At 39.4% G+C, this 22,097-nt stretch overlaps 1 protein-coding gene across 3 annotated transcripts; it reads right to left on the bottom strand.

Annotated features, from left to right (window-relative positions):
- Positions 1-1,934: 1,934 nt before the first annotated feature.
- tnnt1 (troponin T type 1 (skeletal, slow)) lies at positions 1,935-19,453 on the bottom strand. 3 transcript variants are annotated; one of them, XM_044180286.1, is made up of 15 exons: positions 19,345-19,453; positions 14,510-14,537; positions 14,384-14,397; positions 14,182-14,253; positions 13,846-13,863; positions 10,977-10,997; positions 10,058-10,079; positions 9,867-9,927; positions 7,620-7,736; positions 6,661-6,738; positions 6,182-6,295; positions 5,971-6,080; positions 2,600-2,690; positions 2,273-2,313; positions 1,935-2,165 (listed from the first exon to the last, which is right to left on the bottom strand). In XM_044180286.1, exons 2-15 carry the CDS (start codon positions 14,533-14,535, stop codon positions 2,120-2,122), a joined length of 831 nt encoding a protein of 276 aa, XP_044036221.1. In that variant the 5' UTR covers positions 14,536-14,537; positions 19,345-19,453; the 3' UTR covers positions 1,935-2,119. The 3 variants fall into 3 exon arrangements, with proteins under 3 accessions (XP_044036221.1, XP_044036223.1, XP_044036224.1); XM_044180288.1 differs by lacking the exon at positions 19,345-19,453 and adding an exon at positions 17,322-17,364; XM_044180289.1 differs by lacking the exon at positions 10,977-10,997.
- Between the last annotated feature and the right edge of the window lie 2,644 nt (positions 19,454-22,097).

Below are 22,097 nucleotides of genomic sequence, written 5' to 3' on the forward strand. Positions count from 1 at the left end.
GATTGGTGATCCAATGCTTCCCATGTGTACTGGGTAAATTAAACGCAATATTGTGTCAGTGCTATATTGAGTACCCAATTTTGACCCAGTGAGTTTTAGTATGTAAAATCCTTTTACCCAACAGATGCTCCAGTTTCATCAGGATGCAATAACAGTGTTTACCCACCTGAGGGATCTCTTTATTGTGATTTTAGGCTGTTGTTGACAACACTGCAATCATTACTTCATTACTTAGTGCTGCTGGGTGGAGTTATGGGTCAACACATCTCTGAAACTTCTGTACCCATGGCTTTCCATCTGTACACATGTTTTTGTTTATTGCATGCAGTTGGTGAGATGAACTCTGATGAACCTGAAATCCACCACTGTACTACAACCTCTGCAAGATCCTGTCATGGGTGTTATGGTATGCAACCTACCAGGATACTAAGCTATGTCTGCATAAACACTACCATCCCCACACAGATCAACACTAGATTTGATATACGATGTTGGCCAGTTGCCATGTCACACTATATTTTTGAATATGTCTGGCTCAGACACACAAGCATCATTCAAAGGCTATGAGAAGAGGTGGCATTAAATGTATTATAAGGTGGTAAAGGGTACACTTTATAACTATGAAACTCAGGGGTTTTGCTGCTACAGCCCTGCTAGGTCTGGTATGACCAGTAGCTTATGGTCGCTAATGTTAGTTAACTTTACTGATAGTACTGACTCAGTTTGTTATTTGACTCATCTGGTAATGTTACAGTATGTTTCAGTGTGTCACAGATAAAAAGGCAAAAGTAAAAAGTAAAACAAGAAGTATAAGAACACAGGAGTACCATTACAGGAGGAGGTGGGGAATAAAATATTCACTGTGCTCCTTGTTAATTTGACTCATTGTTCTGGACAGGATTCTAACCATCATGAAATCACAGGATATAGTCTGTGATAGACATGGACATTCAGCAGGACTAGCCAAAAGAGAATGCGACTACTTACCTGTAGCTGACATTACAACAGCACATTTGATGAGCTTTTAAGGGGTCTTGCTCTCCTGATGGTTTAACTTTTTCCCATCAAATATTGCCTATATATTAGTGTTAGCATGTTTCCATCTATCAAATTAGATCATATCTAATCTCTATAAACAGATACAGTATCTGCATGTAAATGCTGAAGCGTTCTAATTTCCATTTGTAGTCTGAGTAGTATTGACCAATCACGTTTGAGCGGGCTTTGGTTGCATACAGGTAAACAGTCCGTGTGGAGAGCAAAAGAGGTGGAACACATTGGCCAAAATGCAATCTCTATAAACAATCACTGCCGCATGGAAGAGGAAGTCTTGGCTCTGATATCCGTTATCCAGTTATCCACTGGCTACACCAGAAGCCCTGAAACATTGCCCGTAGCCCCCAGAGGCTAAATCGTTGTCAGACGATAGCCGATGGGTTCTGAGATTAGATCATATCTAATCATTATCTTCCACCTGCTGTCCCAATTTACCCAATCAGGACACACCCCTGAATGAATGTATAAAAGGGTCAGACCAGGTATTGTCTCTTCATATAAACCCTAATGAAGAGCTGCCAAGGTCAAAACCACTCAATTTTTTAATTGTCATGAACAAGGCATGTAACTAAAGGCTTTTTATCAAAACTCCACATGCTCCTGAAATTTGGTCTTTTGCACATTTGAAGATTTCAAATCTAGCTATTGTTCTAAAATTGGGTCATTACAGTCTTAAATCCAAAGCCGTTGTCAAATGACTGCAGTTTGTCATCACATAATACATCTAAACCAGAGTACAGCAGATAATAACAGACCAATGGCCAATCTTGTGATCCACACAATTAGGTTAGGGAAAAAAATCTTGATTCAGTTGACCTTGTTTTGTATGCTCTAAGTCCAAAACAAAATCATAACCAAATAAAAAACCTACTCAGAACTGAGTGCATGTAATTTTATTATCAATACATCCTATCAAGAAACATTCAACATCTTTCACGCACACAGGAAAGGCCTAAGGAGTGGCTCTGGCACTAGAATGCCATGCAGAGAAAATTCCTCCATACTGCCTCCCCTTTTCGTTATTAATGTGTTTTGTTTTCTCTTTTTCTTCTTTTTTTCCTCTTTACTTCCAGCGACCGCCCACCTTGCCTTTGCCATGGACCTTTTTACTGTAGGGAAGGACAGGAAGGAAGGATGTAACAGGGATTGTAGAAACCGATGAACAGCATTTTATCACGAGCAGTTTATCACATTTTGTATTAAAGTAACTACTCACAACTTCTGAGCATGTTGGATTCTGTTCAGCAGCACGATGATCTGCAGGAGGCAAACAAACATAATTCATCAAATGAATTCGTATTGCTTGTTTTCTCTAATCAACATAAAAAAATCCAAAGATCTTTAATTAACAGTAATATGAAACAGAAAAGGCCTCACATTTGAGAAGAAGTAACTAAAACATGTTTGACATTTTTGCTTGATAAAGTACTTAATTACTTATTAATTATCAAGATTTTTGTCAAAATGTGCACTGTCAATCAGACAACATGGTTAACTCCTGTTTTTATTTCCTGACTATTTCTGTTTGCAATAACAGTAGTACCTCATATTTCTGGTGCTTCATGTACTCTATGTAGTCAAACTTCTCAGACTCCAGCTGGTAGATCCAGTTCCACATCTCCTGGGCCCGTTGCCTTGGAAACACAAAGACAAAATTTTGAAATTATTTGGACCTTTATTTTACCTTTAATGTTCAAATATGGGTCTCCACAGCTTGTCACTAGGGCAACTACTACTAAGTCAGAAACAATGTCTCTGGCTGACTTTTTAATGTTTCAAGCTGAAAGCTGCTTGTAAAATGAGAACCCTGTAAAAGTGCTCTTAAATATGAATCAGAATCAGAATCAGAAATACTTTATTGATCCCCGTAGGGAAACTCTTTGTTACAGTAGCTTGCCTTTACGTCAGTGCACACAGGAGAAAGTACTAGCAAACAATATGATACACTATATGATACACTGTATATATATATATATATATATATATATATATATATATATATATATATATATATATATATATATAATATGCACTTGATGGCTACATACATGCTTACACGCAGAGAGAGCATTTGATAAAGTTAACCTTAATATTCCCTTTGACTGTTCTACAAAAGCACAGTACACCCATGGCCACTGTCACCACTAATGGGATCACATCACTAGGGGCGCCAGACAGGGATGCCCACATTCTCCCTTGCTTTTTGCCATTTTCATCTAACCCCTTGCTTGTGCCATCCGACAAAACCATAAGATAAAAGGATTTTACGCTGCAAACATATAGAACACAAAATTAACTTGTATGCCAACGATATCTTACTATATCTTCAAGATTCACAAAACTCACTACAGGAAGCAATCAATCTAATTAACAATTTCTCACAAATCTCAGACTACACCCATACACTGGTCCAAATCAACTTTTCTTCCTATCTCAGTGAACTCATGGAATCCTGCAACCCAAGACACACACCACTCTTTCACTTTTGGAAATCACGCGATGGTCTGATCTTCCCCTCTCTTTAACTGGATGAATAGCAACTATAAAGAGGAAAGTTGTACCTCTTCAATCAATTACCGCTTCTCAATGATTCCATTAAAACCTACAGCCACATGGTCCCAGTCACCGTCATATCACACTTCTACTGGAAACATAAAAAACCCCAAAAAATAAACTCGGGGGTGCACCCAATTTTCTTCACTACTACCTGACAAACCACTTACAGTATCTCGTTAAATGGATCCATTCTAACCCAGCTCATATATCTTGGATTCAATTATAACAAGCAAAATGCAACAACATAAAAATCTATGATTTACGCTTCATTGAATCAAACATCAAATATCACAAGTGCTTCAAAAACCCAATCATTTCCTCAACCCTGACAGCCTGGTGGAAAACACTCAAAATTAGCAAATCACCGTTGAGTCCCTGCATGTACACACCTCTCTGGCACAACCCGGTCTTTCAGCTCAGCAAATCGCTTCACTTCAACACGTAGGAGCAAAAAGGAATCACAAACCTTCACCATCTACTTCAAAACAACTAATTTATCTCATTTAAAGACCTGATCCAAAGGTATGGGGTCAGAGGGGGACATTTTCTCCAATACTTACAAATTAAATCAGTTATTGAAAATAAAATTAATAAGTAATCCACTCCATCTACCCCACCCAGCAGAACAGATCATGAAATATTCTACAGCCACCAAATTTATTTCAAACTAATCTCTAATACAGATAACAACAACCACCTGCCAACAGCTAAATGGGAAAGAGATTTATCTCTTCTCTCTGACACCAGCCTCTGGACACAGGTCTGCAGAAATTCATTTCAAATGAAAAAGGATACAAATCGGCAACTAATCCAGTATAAAATCCTCCATAGAACACACATCACTCAAAACACAATGCATACAATGAGTCTCTCAAACACAGATAAATGTTCACAATGCACTCTAGGCACTACAGACAACGACCTCCACTCCTTATGGCTCTGTCCACCTGTACAACACATTTGGGTTAAGATAACACAGAAAAGCTCCGTAATCTTGGGTTGCAGCATTCCCCTATCTACCTCATTATGCATATTTGGCGACTTATCCACAAAAACACACAAAACACACAGTGGTTGCCCTAGCTATCATCAATAAAGTCATCCTTACAAACTGGAAAACCAAACAAACAATAAGCATCAATCATTGGTTTAATCTTCATTACAGAATATATATCAATGGAAAAAATAACTGCCTCTCTTGGACTCCATTTATCACAAATCTCAATCTCAACTTCGATTTTGCCACTGAGCTAATGCCACTGAACCATACATACATTTCACTACCAAACTGTCTCACATCTTATCCCTCATCACCAAGTGTGAATTTGGTGTGTTATGGCTGAAATATGAATTTATTGGTATGTTTGTTTGTATTATTATTATCTTAATATAAAATGTGTTACTATACTAATTATGTTATTTATATATACATATGTACTGTCCATAGAATTTGATGTTTATCATACTTGGCATTTAATTAATAAAAATTTAAAATATACTATTTACTTAATTAATCTCCTACACACACTCGACAACACACACACACACACACACACACACACGATCAATATACTCAATCCCACAACACAACTCCCAAACCCCCCCACCCCTTGTTCTTCTGTGTGTGGTGGCGGTTGGTGGTGCGGGCCCCGGGCCTGGCTATTCACTGGAGTTGCCCTGGAGTATGATTGGTGCTGCATGACAGAATGAGGCTGGTGTTCTCCAGATTCATAACCCACAACAACTAAAATATAAACAAAGGGAAAGACTGTTGACTAGGATGAGTAAACCCCCTCCAGCGGGTCTAGGGGTTGCCCACCAAGAACGCAGCCTCCACCACTTAACACTAAAGAATGAAAATAGAGAGCATAACGCAACAAAAAAAGGATGGTTGACTAAGATGAGAAAACCCCCTCCGGTGGGCCTGGGGGTTGCCCACCAAGATATCAGCCTCCATTTAAAAAAAATTAGTTTTTGGAAGGTTTCTGCACCTCGGGTGGGGAGGACTCCAGCTCCCCTGTCGCGCAGCTCTGTATGTGCACATATATACAATATATGTATATGGGTATTTATGTGTAGATATATACTGTACATATCTTATATACACTACTCATATCCATCACAATTTTTTCTGGACCTCCGTGTTTGCCTCTTGTATACTACATACTCACCAGTTATATCCCTCATTTTATTTTTGTCCCCTTTGTTTTTGTCGTTTGTCTTTGGCTTACAATAGGATATAAATATGTACATTAAATAGTTCAATCACCTTTCAGGTTATCAATACCCAGTATATTGCTGATGTAAAGCTGCAACATCATTGGTTAGCTGTCTGGAATACAATTGGAGGAGACTCACTTGAGCGCATCCTCTTTCAGACTGTCGATGCCTAGCGGCTGTCGTCTCTCCGCCAGAGTCTTCCTCTTGATCTCTTTGCCCGTTAGACGCTTTCCCCTCCTCGACTCAGCCTAGGACAGAAAACACACAGTCCGCAGTCATCCTCTGTATCATCATCTCCTCATCATCCTTGTTATCATCATCTCTACTGTGATAACAGCGGCTGTCTGACCTTAGCCAGGAAGCCTCCAAAGTTCGCTCCCATGCCAGACAGCACTTTCTTCTTTTTGGCCTCATCGTCAGCCTTCTTCTTGGCTTCCTCTTCCTCTTTTCTATGACGTTCCTCCTGACAGATGAAGAAGGATGGAGTGATGAAGGAGCAAGAAAACCACGTTTACATGTTGAATTGTGCACTTGGAGGGGAGATTTGATGCTGTGTTTTATTGAACAGCTTTTTATACATTTTATAAATTAATAGTGGTTTCACATAGTTTGAGAAAACTTGTATTATAGTACATTTAGTCATCCAATATGAACATTTTTGTAACACACTAGGCCGGTGTATCCTTGAGATACAACTTACAAAGGCTGTTTGAGCCTGTTTACAGCCTAGCCTAGCAGTGTAGACTGGGTGATACATTTGTACATTTGTGTGTGAGTATGAGTGTGTGTGTGTGTGTGTGTGTGTGTGTGTGTGTGTGTGTGTGTTACCGCAATCCTGTTCTGTCTGTCCTTCTCCTTCTCTGCTCTAACCCTCTGGATCTCAGCTCTCTCTGACCGACGACGCTCCTGATGGAAAGCAAAGCAAAAAAGCCATAAAACGTTTTAATGCAATTTTATTATTAGACTTTTGTATCTCCTTATTTTTTTAACTCATTCAAATAAACAGTACAGAAGTATCATCAGCAAAATGTACTTTTAAAGAAACAAAAGTATTCATTCTGCAGAAAAATGGCCCCTGCGACTGATATTTTATTACACATGACATTATTATGCCCAACCTAGGGGTTGGGTCCCTCCAAAGGGTCACAAAATAAATCTGAGGGGTCGTGAGATGATTAATTGGGTAGTAAAGAAGAAAAAACAAAGTTCTGATACACAAATTTGTATTCAATATTTGGACTTTTCTCTAATGTTTGCTTTTTCTGTGAAATATTGGACAGTTTGAAGTCTTTGGGCGTGGAAATAAGAAGTGGGGAAATGTGTCTTTGGTGGAAATCTTTGGTGGAAATCTACAACGTGGCAAGGGGCCTCAGCTTCAGTATACATTTCTTTTTGTAAGGGGTCACAAGCCAAAAAGGTGGGAGACCCTCTGATTTGATCCATAACAATGCATTGTATTTCTAAACTCATCATAGGTTGTGTATATAATAACTTAATCTGTAAAGTACAGTGAGTAGTAACTACAGCTGTCATATAAATGTAGTGGAGTAAAAAGTTAAATATTTCTCTCTGAAATGTAGTGAAGTATAAGTACAAAGAAGCACTTCAGTACTTCAAAATTGTACTTAAGTATAGTACTTGATTAAATGTACTTTCTATATATGTAACTTTCTGCCACTGTGAAGATACAATCAGAGCTTGGCAACTGCAGTAAAACTGTCCTATTGCCGGCCAATTCATGTTTCTTCACAAATCTGGTTAGAAAGTTAGTATCTAAGTGGACTTACGATTCGATCTTTGAGGCTAATAAGTTCTTCCTCATCCTTCTTCCTCTGCTCGAAGTGAACGTCGATCAGAGTATGCAGCTCCAATAAGTCCTTTTCCATACGCTTTCTGTGGATGTCCTGATGGAAAAAGGGAGTATTTATTTCCGTATGGGCATCTCTGCAGAACTGATTAGGTATGCTACAATTGAAACTGATTATTTTACCACAGATACATCTGCTTTATTTTGTGTATATTCAGGTGTAGGGCTGGGACGATTCATCGACGTAATCAACATCATCGATTACGGATATATACGTCGATTTGCATATTGTGCGCTGACGCGTTACAATGAAGTATGGCTGCACCCGGTCAAAGCATGGATTCCCCTGGAGGACAAGCTGCAGAATTAAAACCTTGCCCACAATCTCCCCTCGCTCTGCCCCTCCCATGCGGTCTACTGACAGTCGCACATGCTCTGACAGATAGAAGTTTTTGATATTTATTTTGGGTAAATTCATTCTTGTATTAATCAAGTAATAAAAAATTATCTTTAGAATATTCAATAAATTACTCGTTAGATTAATTGACTAATTGACAAAATAATCATTAGATTAATCGACAAAAAAATAATCGTTAGGTGCAGCCTTATTCAGGCGTCCATCAGGTCAAGCTCATGGAGACCTGGAACAAGTCTTGTTGAAAATATCTGGATAAGCTCTTTGCAAATCCATTTACACCCATTTGATTGGTGGAAAATTAATGTAACTTCTTGAATAGAAAAAATTTGAAATAATAATATATGTCTTAAGACCTACTTTTTTGTCAGAATGATGCTAAGTTGATGAAGTTTACTCCCGTGAAAATTTAATTAAACCTAGAACCTTAAACAGTTAAAGAGGACCTATTATGCTAATTTCCAGCTCTATATTTTTATTCTGGGACTCCACTAGAGTAGCTTTGCATGATTCACAGTTCAAATAAATCCTTATTTATCTTATACTGGCCCTTCATGCAGACCCTCACTTCATCCTCTGTCTGAAACAAGCCGTTTTTGCTTCTGTCTCTTTAAGACTCTCTTCTCTTCACTCTCTTCTGATTGGCCAACTTCCCAGAAGCCTGCCGAGAGGCGCGTGATCCGCTGTAACCAGTTCTCTTTATACACCTAGTGCAGTTAGCCACACAACACCGCATTGTGTTTCCGGTGTGCTGGACGGCTATGACAGCTACAATAACTTAAATTGGAAAATACAGAAATGGGACAGTGAATTGGATGAATTTAGTGTTTATCAGACCACAGATGCCAATGACAAATGTGTGCGTTGGTTATGTAAACCTTGGTTATGGGAAACCCCAAAAAAGCATAATATGGCCTCTTTAAATAACCAGCATCAAGGGAGCATAAAGATGTGATGGAGAATGGAGATGTAGACAGGAGCAAATCCATTTAAAGCCTTGTAAGTCAGAAGAAGGGTTTAAAAACAACCAAAATCATCTATGATCAAACTTCTTTGACTCTCTCAAAAGTGAGAGAGGGATCAAAAACTATTCTCAATTTCTTGACTGTATGGCTTTGAGAATTTGGAAACCTCCATGAAAACTGTTCTATGCCTGGCTGGACCAACAAGAAGCATTTCAGTCCACTGGGTATAAGAAGTTGTTACATATCCAATGATGACTTCAGACAAGTGGTTCTCTAGCTTTACAAGCTGGGAGGGGTCATTATCTGTTACAGGAAGATAGATTTGTGTGTCGTCAGCATAGCAATAAGAATTTATGTTGTATTTTTTGAAGATGTGACCAAGTTACAGACATAAAACAAAAGTGGTCCAATTACTGATCTGACCAAGACCAATCCCGCCATGACCTTCAGACCGATAAGGTCCTCAAGATGCTTCAAGAGGGTGTCTTGGTCCACAGTGACAAAGGCAGCACCCAGGTCTAGCAGCAAGACAGATGTAAGATCTGAATCCATAGCAGTTAAAAAGTTGATCTAAACCCAGACTGAAAGTGATCAAGAAGACTGCTACCGGATAGATGGGTGGTGAGTTGTCTAACAACCACCTTTTCTCAAATTTACCTCGGACAATGACAGCTAGCGGAACAGAAGCTAATCTTGAGTTAACAGTTTGTTCAGGTTTACTGAGCTGACTTTTCTGAAGCTACAAAACTAACAGCTGTTGCTCCCAGATGATTTATGATGCACCTACAAAATCAAAAAAAGGAAGAAAATGAAACTAATCTTGCTTAATTCCCTTTTAATGACTTACATCAAAATCCACCCTGTCCCCCTCGGGAATCTTTGGAGGGGCAAGTTGAGGCACCAAAGGTCTGGAGGAAAAAAGGAAACACAAAATTACTGAATTTTGAAAGATCAAAATAAGATTAGGGGAATAAAACATTTTGAACTGAGAAATAAAGAACTACTGCAACCAAACATAGTAAAATAGAGTGAACATACTTGGGTTTGGGGCGCTCCTCCTCTGTTGATGAAAGATCGAAAGACAAGCACAAAAATTATCATATGAGTGAATACAAATGTTTCCCTCAAACATGTGTGAGAGGACATTTTGAAAATCTGAATGTTGTTAATAAAGCTATTAATGTGACTGAAAGCACAGCAAGCATGGGACTGAGAAAAGAAAAGGCAACATAAAATTAAGCAATATTTTATTAGTTGAGATAAAACAAAAGCGCAAGGACATAATGTTTTTACCACCAAAACACCTTCCTTACCAAACCAGGATTACACAGAACTTCTACACTGTTAACCACATTAATTAGGCCATTCTTAAATGTTTTCTAAAAAAGAAGAGTGATTATAGTCGGGAAGGTACAGCTTTTTAATTATTTAAAGGAATAGTCCAGGTTTTTGGAATTGGGGTTGTATGAGGTACTTATCGATAGTCAGTGGATAGTAGATGGGGGTCGGTGTGCAGCCAGTTTCCACAGACGCTCAGCTCTGTATTGTTGTGAATGGGGATCAACTGTAATACCTATTTTAACTGCCAAAAAAAGTTTGACCTAAGAAATCAATATCAGTCTAAGTGTACACTATAAAAGTAAAACCACTTTACTGTGCTGTCAGATAGCCGTTTCCTTTGGTACTACATTTTCTCAACCACGGAACTTCCATATTCCTACGCATAGGCACTGCTGTCTGCTTCTCCAAACTGGCTGTGCGCTGACCCCCATCTACTGTAGGTAATACACCGACTATCTATAAGTACCTCATACTTTAAGAGACCAAATTACTATTAATATAGTTTTCAATATTTTGTTTCCTACATGTAAACTTTGCAGGATAGCTGTTTAAACAGCCACGTCCAGTGAGATTTACAAGAGATCTTATTTTAGTTTTAAATAGTTTTATTTCTCACCTTCCTCCTGGGCATCTTGATCTGACGGACCAGCCACATAAAGGCAGAATGAAAGATGGAAGGAGGGTAACAAAAATAACACATGGAGCAATGTAGGAGTCATTAATGAAGGGTGAAAAGTACACATGAGGAAAGCAAGGGAATAGAAAAGATATGGTGGAGGAGAGGGAGCAAGAAAGAAAGGATATGATGAACGGGAGTTGGGAAGGAGGGAAGGAAGGAAAAACAGGTAAACAAGTGAAAATGTAGGAAAGAAGGTGGGAAACATGGAAGGATTCAAAGACAGTCGACATGAATATGTAAAGAACCAAAGGACGGAGAAAATCAACACACCAGATGATCAAGAGCAAAAATGAAAAGAATGGAAAAACAAAGTGACAAATCAATGACAAAAAGATATGAGGAAATAAGGAGGGAATGATCGAAAAAAGTCCCAAGTTAATATCTGATACTGCATAGGCAGCAAGCTTAAAGAAATATTTTTGGAAAATATGCTTATTCACTTTCTTGCCGAGCGTTAGATGAGAATATTGATACAGCTCTTACGTCTGTACAATGAATGAAGCTACCTCTAGCAGCCGGTTAACTTAGCTTAGCACAAAGACTTGAAACAGGGGAAAACAGCTAGTCTGGTTCTGTCCAAAGGTAACAAAATCTGTCTACCAGCAACTCCAAAGCTCTGTAATTAACAAAACTTTATAAGTGCATGTAGCTACCTAGCTATTTCCCCCTGTTTCCAGCCGTTGCTAAGCTAAGCTAACCGGCTGCTGGCTGTAACTTCCTATTTACCATTAAGACACGAGAGTGGTATCAAACTTCTCATCTAACTCTTGGCAAGAAAGTAAACAAGCATATGTCCCAAAACTATTGCTTTAAAACTATCATTTCCCATCAGGAAATAAGAGCCACACCATTTACTGGCCCGAATATGTACCACCCGCTCTGGCTTTAGGGAAATGTAGTTTTGTGGAACTGTGAACATTCATTATTACATAATGCACATATGGATAATTTGTTTTACTGATATAAACATTTCTCTGAGGTAGACCTAATCTCATTGTTTGAGTTAAACCTTGATGGGCGTGGCCAATGTATCACAATCTCTCCATCTGGCAAGCCTTCTCACCTTCCATGACCATGGGCTTAATGGTTGCGAATGCAGAGAAAACCATTACCAGTCAACTATTTGTATATATAATTTGCTCTGATATGTGCTCTAAAACACGATGGAACTTTGGCCCTGCTCACCGAGGTATAAATCCTCAGAGAACTTCTTGTAGAACTAAAACTCACATCTGGTATGTGCATATGTATTATTAAGAATGTCAGAATATATACAATGGTTGCAGCTGCAGAAATGAGTAAAACATTGTACAACTTTTAAAGGTAAAGCATGCTCAAAAACAGAAGCTGCATACCAGTATGATATTTCTATCACCTTGGACTGGTCACTTTATATTTGGTGAACATGTACATGGTGAACAAGTCTCTCCAAAAGTTAGCCAAGACAGCTGTAACTTTCTTTAAGACTATCTTTAAGACCTAAATCTCAAAGTTGCTCCATTGAAAGTGTAAAGCCAATAGAGACAGAGCCAGGAAACATTCTACAATCTCACAAATTAAGCCTACAGTGTATTGGCCGTGGTTCATCTCCTGGCTGGGAGAAAACCATATATCTCAGTTTTAAGAGATTTAATCCTATTCATTAAAAATAAAAGTCCAAAAATGAGACATCTAATATTTGATACCATAACATAATAGTCTATTTTCAATTGGACATCTTAAACCTGCATTAATTGATGGTTTGGGCTACTTGGGAGCAGTACAACCAGCTGAAAACACAACATTGAAATATTATCACCTTAAAAGGTTGCTATGGCTAAAGTGTTAGCAAACAGTTACCTATTTACACATCCAGCACAGAGCAACATTAGCATTAATTTGGAGATGTGTTTTTGGTCTTGTGATAAATGTCAGTTCAATATTCAAACTCCTTTTAGCTCTGTTTTGGTCTCCACCATTTCTGAGAAAAATATGGTTCTTTAGTTCTAAATACATCACTATGTTCACCAGCTAGGCGCTAACTTTGTCCTGGTGCTGGGCAGGTAGCGTACAGTGCTTTATCCAAGCTCTTTTGAAAACAGCTGCCTACTGCTGCCGGAAATGAGGCTGATGAGAGTAGAGTTTGTCAAAACCCAAACAATGAGCTAAAAGAAGCTAAAATATCCTGTGAAGTTGAGGGGAATTGCAGAGTTGTTTGATAAGTCTCTGTGGGTTCGTCATTACAAGCAATCCTTTTCACATTGCACATGGTCATTTGAGCCATTCTTTATATAATAATTTTTTTTTAGTGCAGTTTGAAATTTTTAGAAAATAATTGATTTTGGAATAAAACATACTGACTAAAGCAGACAAGATCATAGAAATATCACAATTGATTTCTGTTTTTGGTTATTTATACCTGTAAAACCACTGGCTGTAACAGCAGGCAATGAAAAAAGCAGTAAAATGTTCACACTAACAAAGGCACGATCAACATGTCAGTGGAAATATGCTCAGGTATGACTTATGTCCTTTATCCTTACATGTGGAAAAGTGCTGTGCGAGTAATGATGACTTAATTCACCATTTACATTTGGTATTAAAATACAATGCAGGTAAAAGATCTATCAAGATTCTCTCTCTGTAGTAGTCTAGGTGTGATTTAAAATCAGTTGCAAAAAAACTTCTTCTTCTTTGTCTTCTTCTCTTTAAAAAAAACACACACTAAAGACATATCTAGACTCAACTTTCACCTGCACTGGGTTTTAGGGCTGGCCATAAATGGTGTCTAAAAGTGTGACTGATGATGGGCATGCTGTCACCTTACCTTGGTACTCTTGTTGCTCTGATAGCCCGACCCAGCACAGTTTCAGCCAATGGGAGAGCATGGTAGAGGAGAAGTTGATAGGTCAGTTAGTACCCATAACTCACCCATAACTCACACAGTTATGAAGAAGAAAGGGAACGATTGCTTTAGGAGCTTCTTCAAACAACAAGGAAAGGCATATATCTCTTGAAAGACATTTTTTCATAATCACAATCCTTACTGTTTTCTTTTAATCATTTTTTCAACATATTTGACCAGTTTATCACCAGACTTGCTATATGTCAGGCAGCTGTCCTGTTCATCTGCTTTGCATTCTGGGAGTCTGCCTAACCTTACCTTCTTCATCCTCCTCTGCCTGCTCAGTCTCTTCCACCTGCTCAGGCGCAACCTCGTGCTCCTCTTCAGCCTCTGGGAGAAAGGAGACCAAGAGAAATGAATATAGTTTCAGGTCTGGTAAAAATCTTCATTGATGTTGTTCGTTGTGTTAGTGAGAGACACAAAGTGTGTGACAGATATGGACACATCCTGCTGAACTTACCCTCTGCCTGCTCCCTGGAGAGACGAGGACAAGGAACAGAGAAACATATTTATCAGTTAGCATCACAGCTGATGCATTTACAGTGAACTAAACAGATGACAAGTGATGGGATGCTGCTCTACTCACTCGTACTCCTCTTCTATATCTGACATGGCTGCAATAAAGAGAAACCAATGACAATCAAATCAAGAAGATCATGAACGAATCAGTGGAATATAACCATCTGAAGTACAAGAAACCTATAAGGAGAGCAGAACTGGTGCAATGAAATATTCAGTTGATTAAAAATAAACATGAAATAAAGGAAGTGGTTCTTCAGGGAAGCTATCTTGAAATGTTTAACTAACCCATATAAAACATGTATTCATCATTTCTACATTTTTAATAAAAAAGATAACTTGGCTGGCTCAGTCTGAATATCTACCACCTACATGAAGATTTACAAGACAGAAATATCCATTGCTCCTTTTAATGGTTGCTTGCCTAACGACGTTGTCTTGAAGTCCTAGTTTTACCTGCTACAACAAAATAGGTGCGTTTGGTAACATTAGAAATTATTATAAAAAAGATACTGGCTACCTGGATTAAAAACATTTAAAACCACATCAGGTGTTTTTGAAATACTGATGAACCAATGTGATGTAAATGCATGCTTGAAGGCCTGGCTGTGCATAAGTACATGAGTGAGTCATCATCACTAAATCACATGTGGTCACAGTCCCTACTCTCCTGTGATTAATCACTTTGGAGATACACACAAGGACAGAGAGACACAATGCACACTGAGATGGTTTTGGCTATAAATTGCCTCTGTGAGCTGGCATTGTTCTGGCATAAAACCACACAGACAGACACAGTGGGTGTGTGCTGACACCTTCCTGGCAGGGAACGCAGGGAGATTGATGGAGTGTCAACAGGTGAGAATGTGACAAGGGTTAAACGCAGAAAGACCATGGGAGATAGAGTTTCTCTCACTTTCTAGTTTCCCCGCGTCCATCTCTCTCTCCCCTTTTGTCCTTACTCACCCTTTCTACCTCTGGCCTGGTGGTCACTGCACAGGTGAACAACATTAGTGTCATTGCAAAAAAAAATTTTACATTGTAAGTGTACTGACACTTACAATGTAAAATCACCTCCATCTTTCACAGTTTGACATGTTCAACGAGCAACTGACAAGCGACTGATGAACTAAAAAAGTCAGTTTGGCTAGAGTGCTTTGACACAGGTCAAAGGTTCCTTCACTCTATTATGTACCCAAATATATTTCTACACTCTGTTGGACATTATTCAAAACCTCAATCAGCAAAAAAAAAAATTGCTTGTAAAAGGTATTTTTTTTAAAAATTGTTAAAACCCAATTTTAAAGAACAGAAAATTCATCAGACAGCCCAATTTCCTTCGATTATACCTCTACACACTGTAATGCCCTCCCATCTTCTACTCCACTCTCTCTATCTTTCTGTCATCAGGAAGAATTTATAGTGGCCCTGTGACTGTGCGGTTGGATTTATAGAGGTGGTAACTGTCATCGAAAGCTCTGCCTTATCTCCCCTACATCTGTTGTCGTGCCCATTGCCATGCCAGCAGCTTGGCATAGCCGGACACCATCAGTCCTTTCGACAGATCAATACATTTCCAATCCTCCATGCGCTGTTATTGATCCTCTATCTGTGTTTATACAGACAGTGATGCTTGTAGTGATGAAGCTACAGAGAATTATCACCTGAATCTGCAGCTCCCATTGGCTTTACACAGCTTTATAGCAAGTTTCAGCTCATTGTTTAGCTGTCCGGCCCACAACTTTACTTTTTTGGTTCACTCTCAGCGCTCTCATAACGTCCTCTTTTGCTCTGATAAACCCACTGTGCACTACCCGCTCAGCACCAAACAGCAGGCAGCCAAAACTGGCAACTAGCTGGTGAACATAGTGGAGCATTTAGCAGAGCCAGATATTTCCCTCAGGAGTTGGTAGAGATGAAAAACAAATCAAAATATTGGACTTACACATGCCAGGTGGACACAAACACGTCTCAAAATGAATGATAATGTTTCTCCGTATCTGCTGGACGTGTAAATAAGCAACTGTTTGCTAACATGTTCGCATAACAACTTAAAAGGTGATGATATGTCAGTGCTGTGTTCACAACTAGTTTCCGCTGCCCCCAGGTGACCAAAAAAATCATTGCAGGTTGAAACAAACAAGAATTTGCGCTTATTAGTGAGCTTTAGAGGAACTGGTAGGTGAATTTTGTTACCTTTGGACAGAGCCAAGCTAACAGTTTCCCCCTGTTTCCAGTTTTTGCGAAATGCTAACCAGCTGCAGTTGGTAACCTAATGATTACTGTACAGTCATGAGAGTGGTATTGATTTTCTCATCTAACTCGCAGCAAAAATGTTGGACAATTTCTTAAAGGGGAGAAAATAGTATGATTTTTATATAAAATGTGTATCTTATTATATTCATTTGGTATATACTAACAGCAGAGCAATACACTTGGGGACACGAAGTATCAACATGGGAAAGGCACTTTAATTTTCATGGGACCTTTATCACAAGAATCATTTGGAGTTTAGTGCCTTGCTCAAAGGCTCTGTCAGAGTAATCTTAAATGGAGAGGGAAGGCCTTATTTTACTCGAAAGGTATGTAAAGGTAAGACCTGAATAAGTACAAGAGGGATGGAGAGAGGGACGGTGGGGAGAAATGACGGGTGGATGAATGAGAGGTGCACATTTCAACACCTGTCAGGACAGTCGGAAGCCGCCCGTTTGGAGCTAGACGGAGAGGGGGGGGAATGAGCGAACCAGGGGATTTGGGAGAAGAGTCAAGTTCCAACGGGCAACAGGCTCAGGCCTTAGCAGGGTTAATTTTAGTCAAGGGCAATGTGTGTGTGCGTATATGTGTGTGTGGAGTAAAGGAGAATGGGTGAGCAACAATACCTCATTAGTTTTAAAGAGAGGCTATGTAGGCTGTGAATAGATTCTAGAGAGGAGAGGAGCGGAGAAGAAAAGTCAGTCAAATCCTTTTGAAATAATATCCAGCTGCGATAAAACATTTCTTTATTATGTGTGGACTTTATTAAAAACAAGATAACAATGTATGTTGGTGTACAGCTAGTTAGCTCAAGTAAAATGAAATCGTTTGTCAAAATTGGGTTTAAGTTGTGTAATGTCTTAGAAAAACAATTTGGGAAAGTAGCCACTATGTTGCTTGACATAGAAATGACTGCATGTTAATAAAGGTGTGGCAGGATGAAAATGTCACACTGACAAGGAAACAAAAGAGGAAGGTCGCTAACCAGACGACAAACAGGGAACTTGACACTGACCTGAACTAGCCACTGTAAATGTTCTACACACACACACACATACATTACCAACAGCATAGATTACATTTGTGTATGCGGACACCTGTTTACTACCCCCTACTTTTAATTAGCTAGCTTGACCTCAGACTGTTAGCATTTGTGTGTGTAGTTGGCAGTGTCCATAGAGGCAAAGGAACAATGTGAAGGGTGGTAGGCTATGCACACACACACACACACACACACACACACACACACACACACACACACACACACACACACACAAACACACACATACTGTACTCACAAAAGCCTAATTAGCTGTCATTCTCTGAATGCTTTTATGAGGGCCCAGGTGGCCAAGTGTGGACCTCTCATTAAAACAGTGTTAGTCCTTATCCTGTGTCTGAGCTACAGAATGGAATCCTAACCCAGCTACCGGACAATAGTACATATAAATAATCTACACCTACATAATAAAGATGTTGTATGGTTTTCTAACTGTTTGAAATTGTACATGTCAGTCTGAGTGCCTGCTATGCTAACACAGACACACAAGTATATAGAAGTGTAGATGCAGATGAATGCAAGTAAGAGGTGACAGTTCACACAAGGCTTAAAGGGTCAGTCTAGTGATATCTACACATTCAGATACACTATCGCTGGCTTTATTTGCAGACATTTTTGGCAATATCAATCAATAGATTTCTGCTACCACTCGAATACAATGGAGGTGAATGGAATATTTTGTGCTGCTCAAAGCAAGAAAAATGTAATTTGAAAATGTCATCAGCAACATGTCTTTTCAGAAACACTGTCCTGCTTACTAATAAATAATACACAGAACACGCTAAAGCAGTGTTATAAAAACTCTTGGCATGGCTAGATAACCGTAGGGGTAAGTGAGAAAATACTTTTTTGTAATTTGAGTGAAAAGACCCTTTAACTGGTCAACTTATTTATTTATTATATTTTTATTGATTTATTTCATGTGTTTTCAAGAATGGAAATGGCAGGGAACTGATAATCAGCAACAAGCAGATTTCAGTGAAAAAATGACACTAAAAGACTGTTACAGTGGTTAGATTTTCGGATTGATTATGTTCACGTATGTCCATTGATTTCCATTAATTTCACAGCAGTATGAAATCAACTTGCTGAGACTTGAATATTTCTTGACATAGATAATTAATTTACTTTTTTATTCCATTATTGTTTCATGACAATGGAGGTGGGTTTTTTTTTTTATAAATTCTTCCTTGGTGGTGCATTCAGGGATGCTCAGACACCCAATATTTGAGACTGCTGCTGAGAAGCAATGTACTGACACATTACGAAATTGCAAAATCAAGCTCAGCAGACACATATGTAATGTTAGACAATCCTGAAAGTACAGTAACATTTGTTACAAGTTTTTTTGTATTATAAAAGGGTTGCTGATTTGCCGGTGGGTCTCATGCCGGAGCATCCTTGAACACACCAACAAAGAAGAGTTTCAAAGCACTAACGAAACTGAATACATGCAACAAAGTGTGCACAGTGAAAAATCATACATTAAACTTTAAATTGTTGGTTATATTTCATTCCACTGTCATCCTAAAAGAGAGGACATAATAAAGGACAAACAGACAGACAGACAGACAGACACACAGACGTACCTGTATAAAGGTGTGGTATCAGCAGAAACAAGAGACAGACAGAATGGCTATTACAGAGACAGAGGTCGTTTTATACAGAGATGTGGAGGGGCACTATGTATGTGTGTGTGTGTGTGTGTGTGTGTGTTGTCTGAATGACTATGTGTGTATGCATGCTGTGAGTGTCCGAGTATACAATACAAGAATAACTGTGAGTCTGTGTGCGTGTGTGTGTGTGTGTGTGTGTGTGTGTGTCGGGTCAGGGCTGGGGGCCACAGCCGGATTAAGCAGAGGCAGAAAGACGAGCACCTCGCAGGATTAAGGAGAACAGAGGGATGACCTCACTGGACAAATGGTGGGGTGCCACAGGGCAGGTGGAGAGGGGGATGACAAAATGAAGAGGGAGGGAGGAACGGGTGGAGGGAGAGAAAACTGGCAGAGAAAAACTGGCAGGGGGAGAGGTGACAGAGGGGAAGCAGTTTGTTAAAAAACAGTGGACAGTTATTATACTTTCATTCATTCATTCATTAAAACTTCTTTTTTGTAGTAACAGCTGAGGCGAGTATTTAGTACTATTTGATTTTCCTTTATCTTTATCTCTTTATTCCTTTTTTCATTTTCGTCCTCTGTTCTGTTACTAATTCAGTCTAATTAGCCCACATAAACTTTCTGCTTCCTCGTTCCACTTCCTGATTCCTCCTCTGGTCTTCCATTCCTTCCTCAGCTCTGTCTGACTCATCAGCGCTCTGTTAACTGTAGTTCTCATTACCTAGCATCCACAGCTAACACATCAGCGTTCTAACATCTTCAAAAGAATAGCTTCACATTTTGGGAAATATGCTTATTTGCTTTCTTGCAGAGAGTTAAGGCCCTTTCAGACACGTTTTGAGCTGCGCTCGCCACTGGATTCAGCGCACATCTGACTAGTTGTTCAGGGAGGTCGAAGAGGACAGAGCAAAACTGGAGGATCTTATGTAAAATAAGAAGAACTGAATACAGCTCCATCGCTCAGCCTTGCTTCCAATTTTTTCCAGGGGCTACTCGCGGTAACAAGTTCAATTAAGACGCTCTTCCTTTTATGAATTTTTGATCCATGGAACTTTTATAAAACTTTCCTCGAGCTGAGAAAAGCGATTTAAAAATATGTGATGTCATCACAATGTGAAGTCTATGGGCCGAGCAGGAACTTGCGGGTGGGGCCAGTGACTGGAAGTCTCGCAAAAAAAAAAATTCCACTGGCTGTGTCCGTATTTCTGTTGAAAATAAGGTGAATTCAGTGGCCGAAGTAAACCCAGAGGATAGAAAACTGTTTTGTGTATGCGTCACCCTAACAATTCTCATTTGAATGAATAGGCGCCATTTTGGGGTCCGGTATCCATTTCTAATAATACTGTATATCCAAGGGCGCAAGCCATTGTAAATAATGGGTGTCAGAGCACAGTGGTGCCGTTGTCACGTTGTGTCTGAAAGGGGCTTTAGATTGAAAATTGAAGCCACACTCATGTCTACGGTAAATATGAAGCTAGAGCCACCAGCAGCAGACGGCTAGCTTAGTTTAGCACAATGACTGCAGGGGGAAACAGGTAGCCTGGCTCTGTCCAAGGTAACAAAATCTGCCTACCAGTACCTAAAGCTCAACATTAACACATTTCATTTGTTTAATCCATACAAAAATCAAAGGACAGAACCAGGCTAGCTGTTTCAGCCTATTTCCAGTCTTTGTGCTAAGCTAAGCGGCTGCGGGCGATAGCTTCAGGCTGCTCCCCGTAGGGGTCGCCACAGTCGCTCATGTGTTTCCATCTCGCTGGCAAACAGGGCCCCGCCCAACCCAGCATGAAGATCTGATAATCTGAGGCTTTTTACGCCGGATGTCCTTCCTGATGCAATCCTTGGGACCGGCAGCTAGGAATGCACTGCATTCCCATAGCCTCTTTAGGTTATGCGGTTCAGTTTCACATTTCTGCATTTTAAGCAATGCTTTGCAACTCTCAGCTCTTTAGGCCAATGCCTTTTTTGCTTAGCAATTCAGTTTATGTCTGATAATACCAATAAAGAATACCAAGCATTTCTTCTTTAGGTCTTAACAAGCTATTTATTCACATTACACTTGATAATTTCATGAATTGTTAATATAAAAATATTGATTGAGTGCAGTTAATAATTTAATCTAACATGTTCAAGATCCTGTTTAAGCTCAATAATAAGATGGTTGTTACTGCAAATATTTTGGGAATCATGGTCCACTTGACTTTCTTTTTTCAATAACCCAGACGTTTTTCAACAGAATTGCTCATTTCTTTTTGTTTGCGATACAACCAGGAAAGTTTCATGACCATCTATTCTGGAAATGCCAGTCATTGTCAATCTGAAAACAGACCACTGTCAACAATGTCTACGGGAATAATTTCTCTCATTTTTACTTCTGAATTCATCCACTTCTTCACTATATAGCGAGGGAGAAGCGTGAAAGCAGAGTGAGCCGAACAGATGTGGATGCTCAGCAACAGTAGGAAGAGAGAGATAAAAGAGGAGTGACGGAGGGGGGCGACAGACAGAGGGATGACCAGAGCAGATCCAGAAATAGAAGAGTGACTGCTTCACTCATTCGCTTTTTCCATGAAAGGGGTTTCCAGTTCACAGAAAGAGCTCCACATAGAAAGAGCCCACACAAAAAGTACATCTCAAACTGGTCATCATCCTGAATGGGTCTGACCTCATGTTGTGGAGGCCACGGGATTTGGTTGAAACTACTGTCCCCAAGGTTAAGAATGAAC

The sequence above is a fragment of the Siniperca chuatsi genome, linkage group LG21, assembly GCF_020085105.1.
Source record: "Siniperca chuatsi isolate FFG_IHB_CAS linkage group LG21, ASM2008510v1, whole genome shotgun sequence".
In the NCBI taxonomy this organism is placed as follows: Eukaryota; Metazoa; Chordata; class Actinopteri; order Centrarchiformes; family Sinipercidae; genus Siniperca; species Siniperca chuatsi.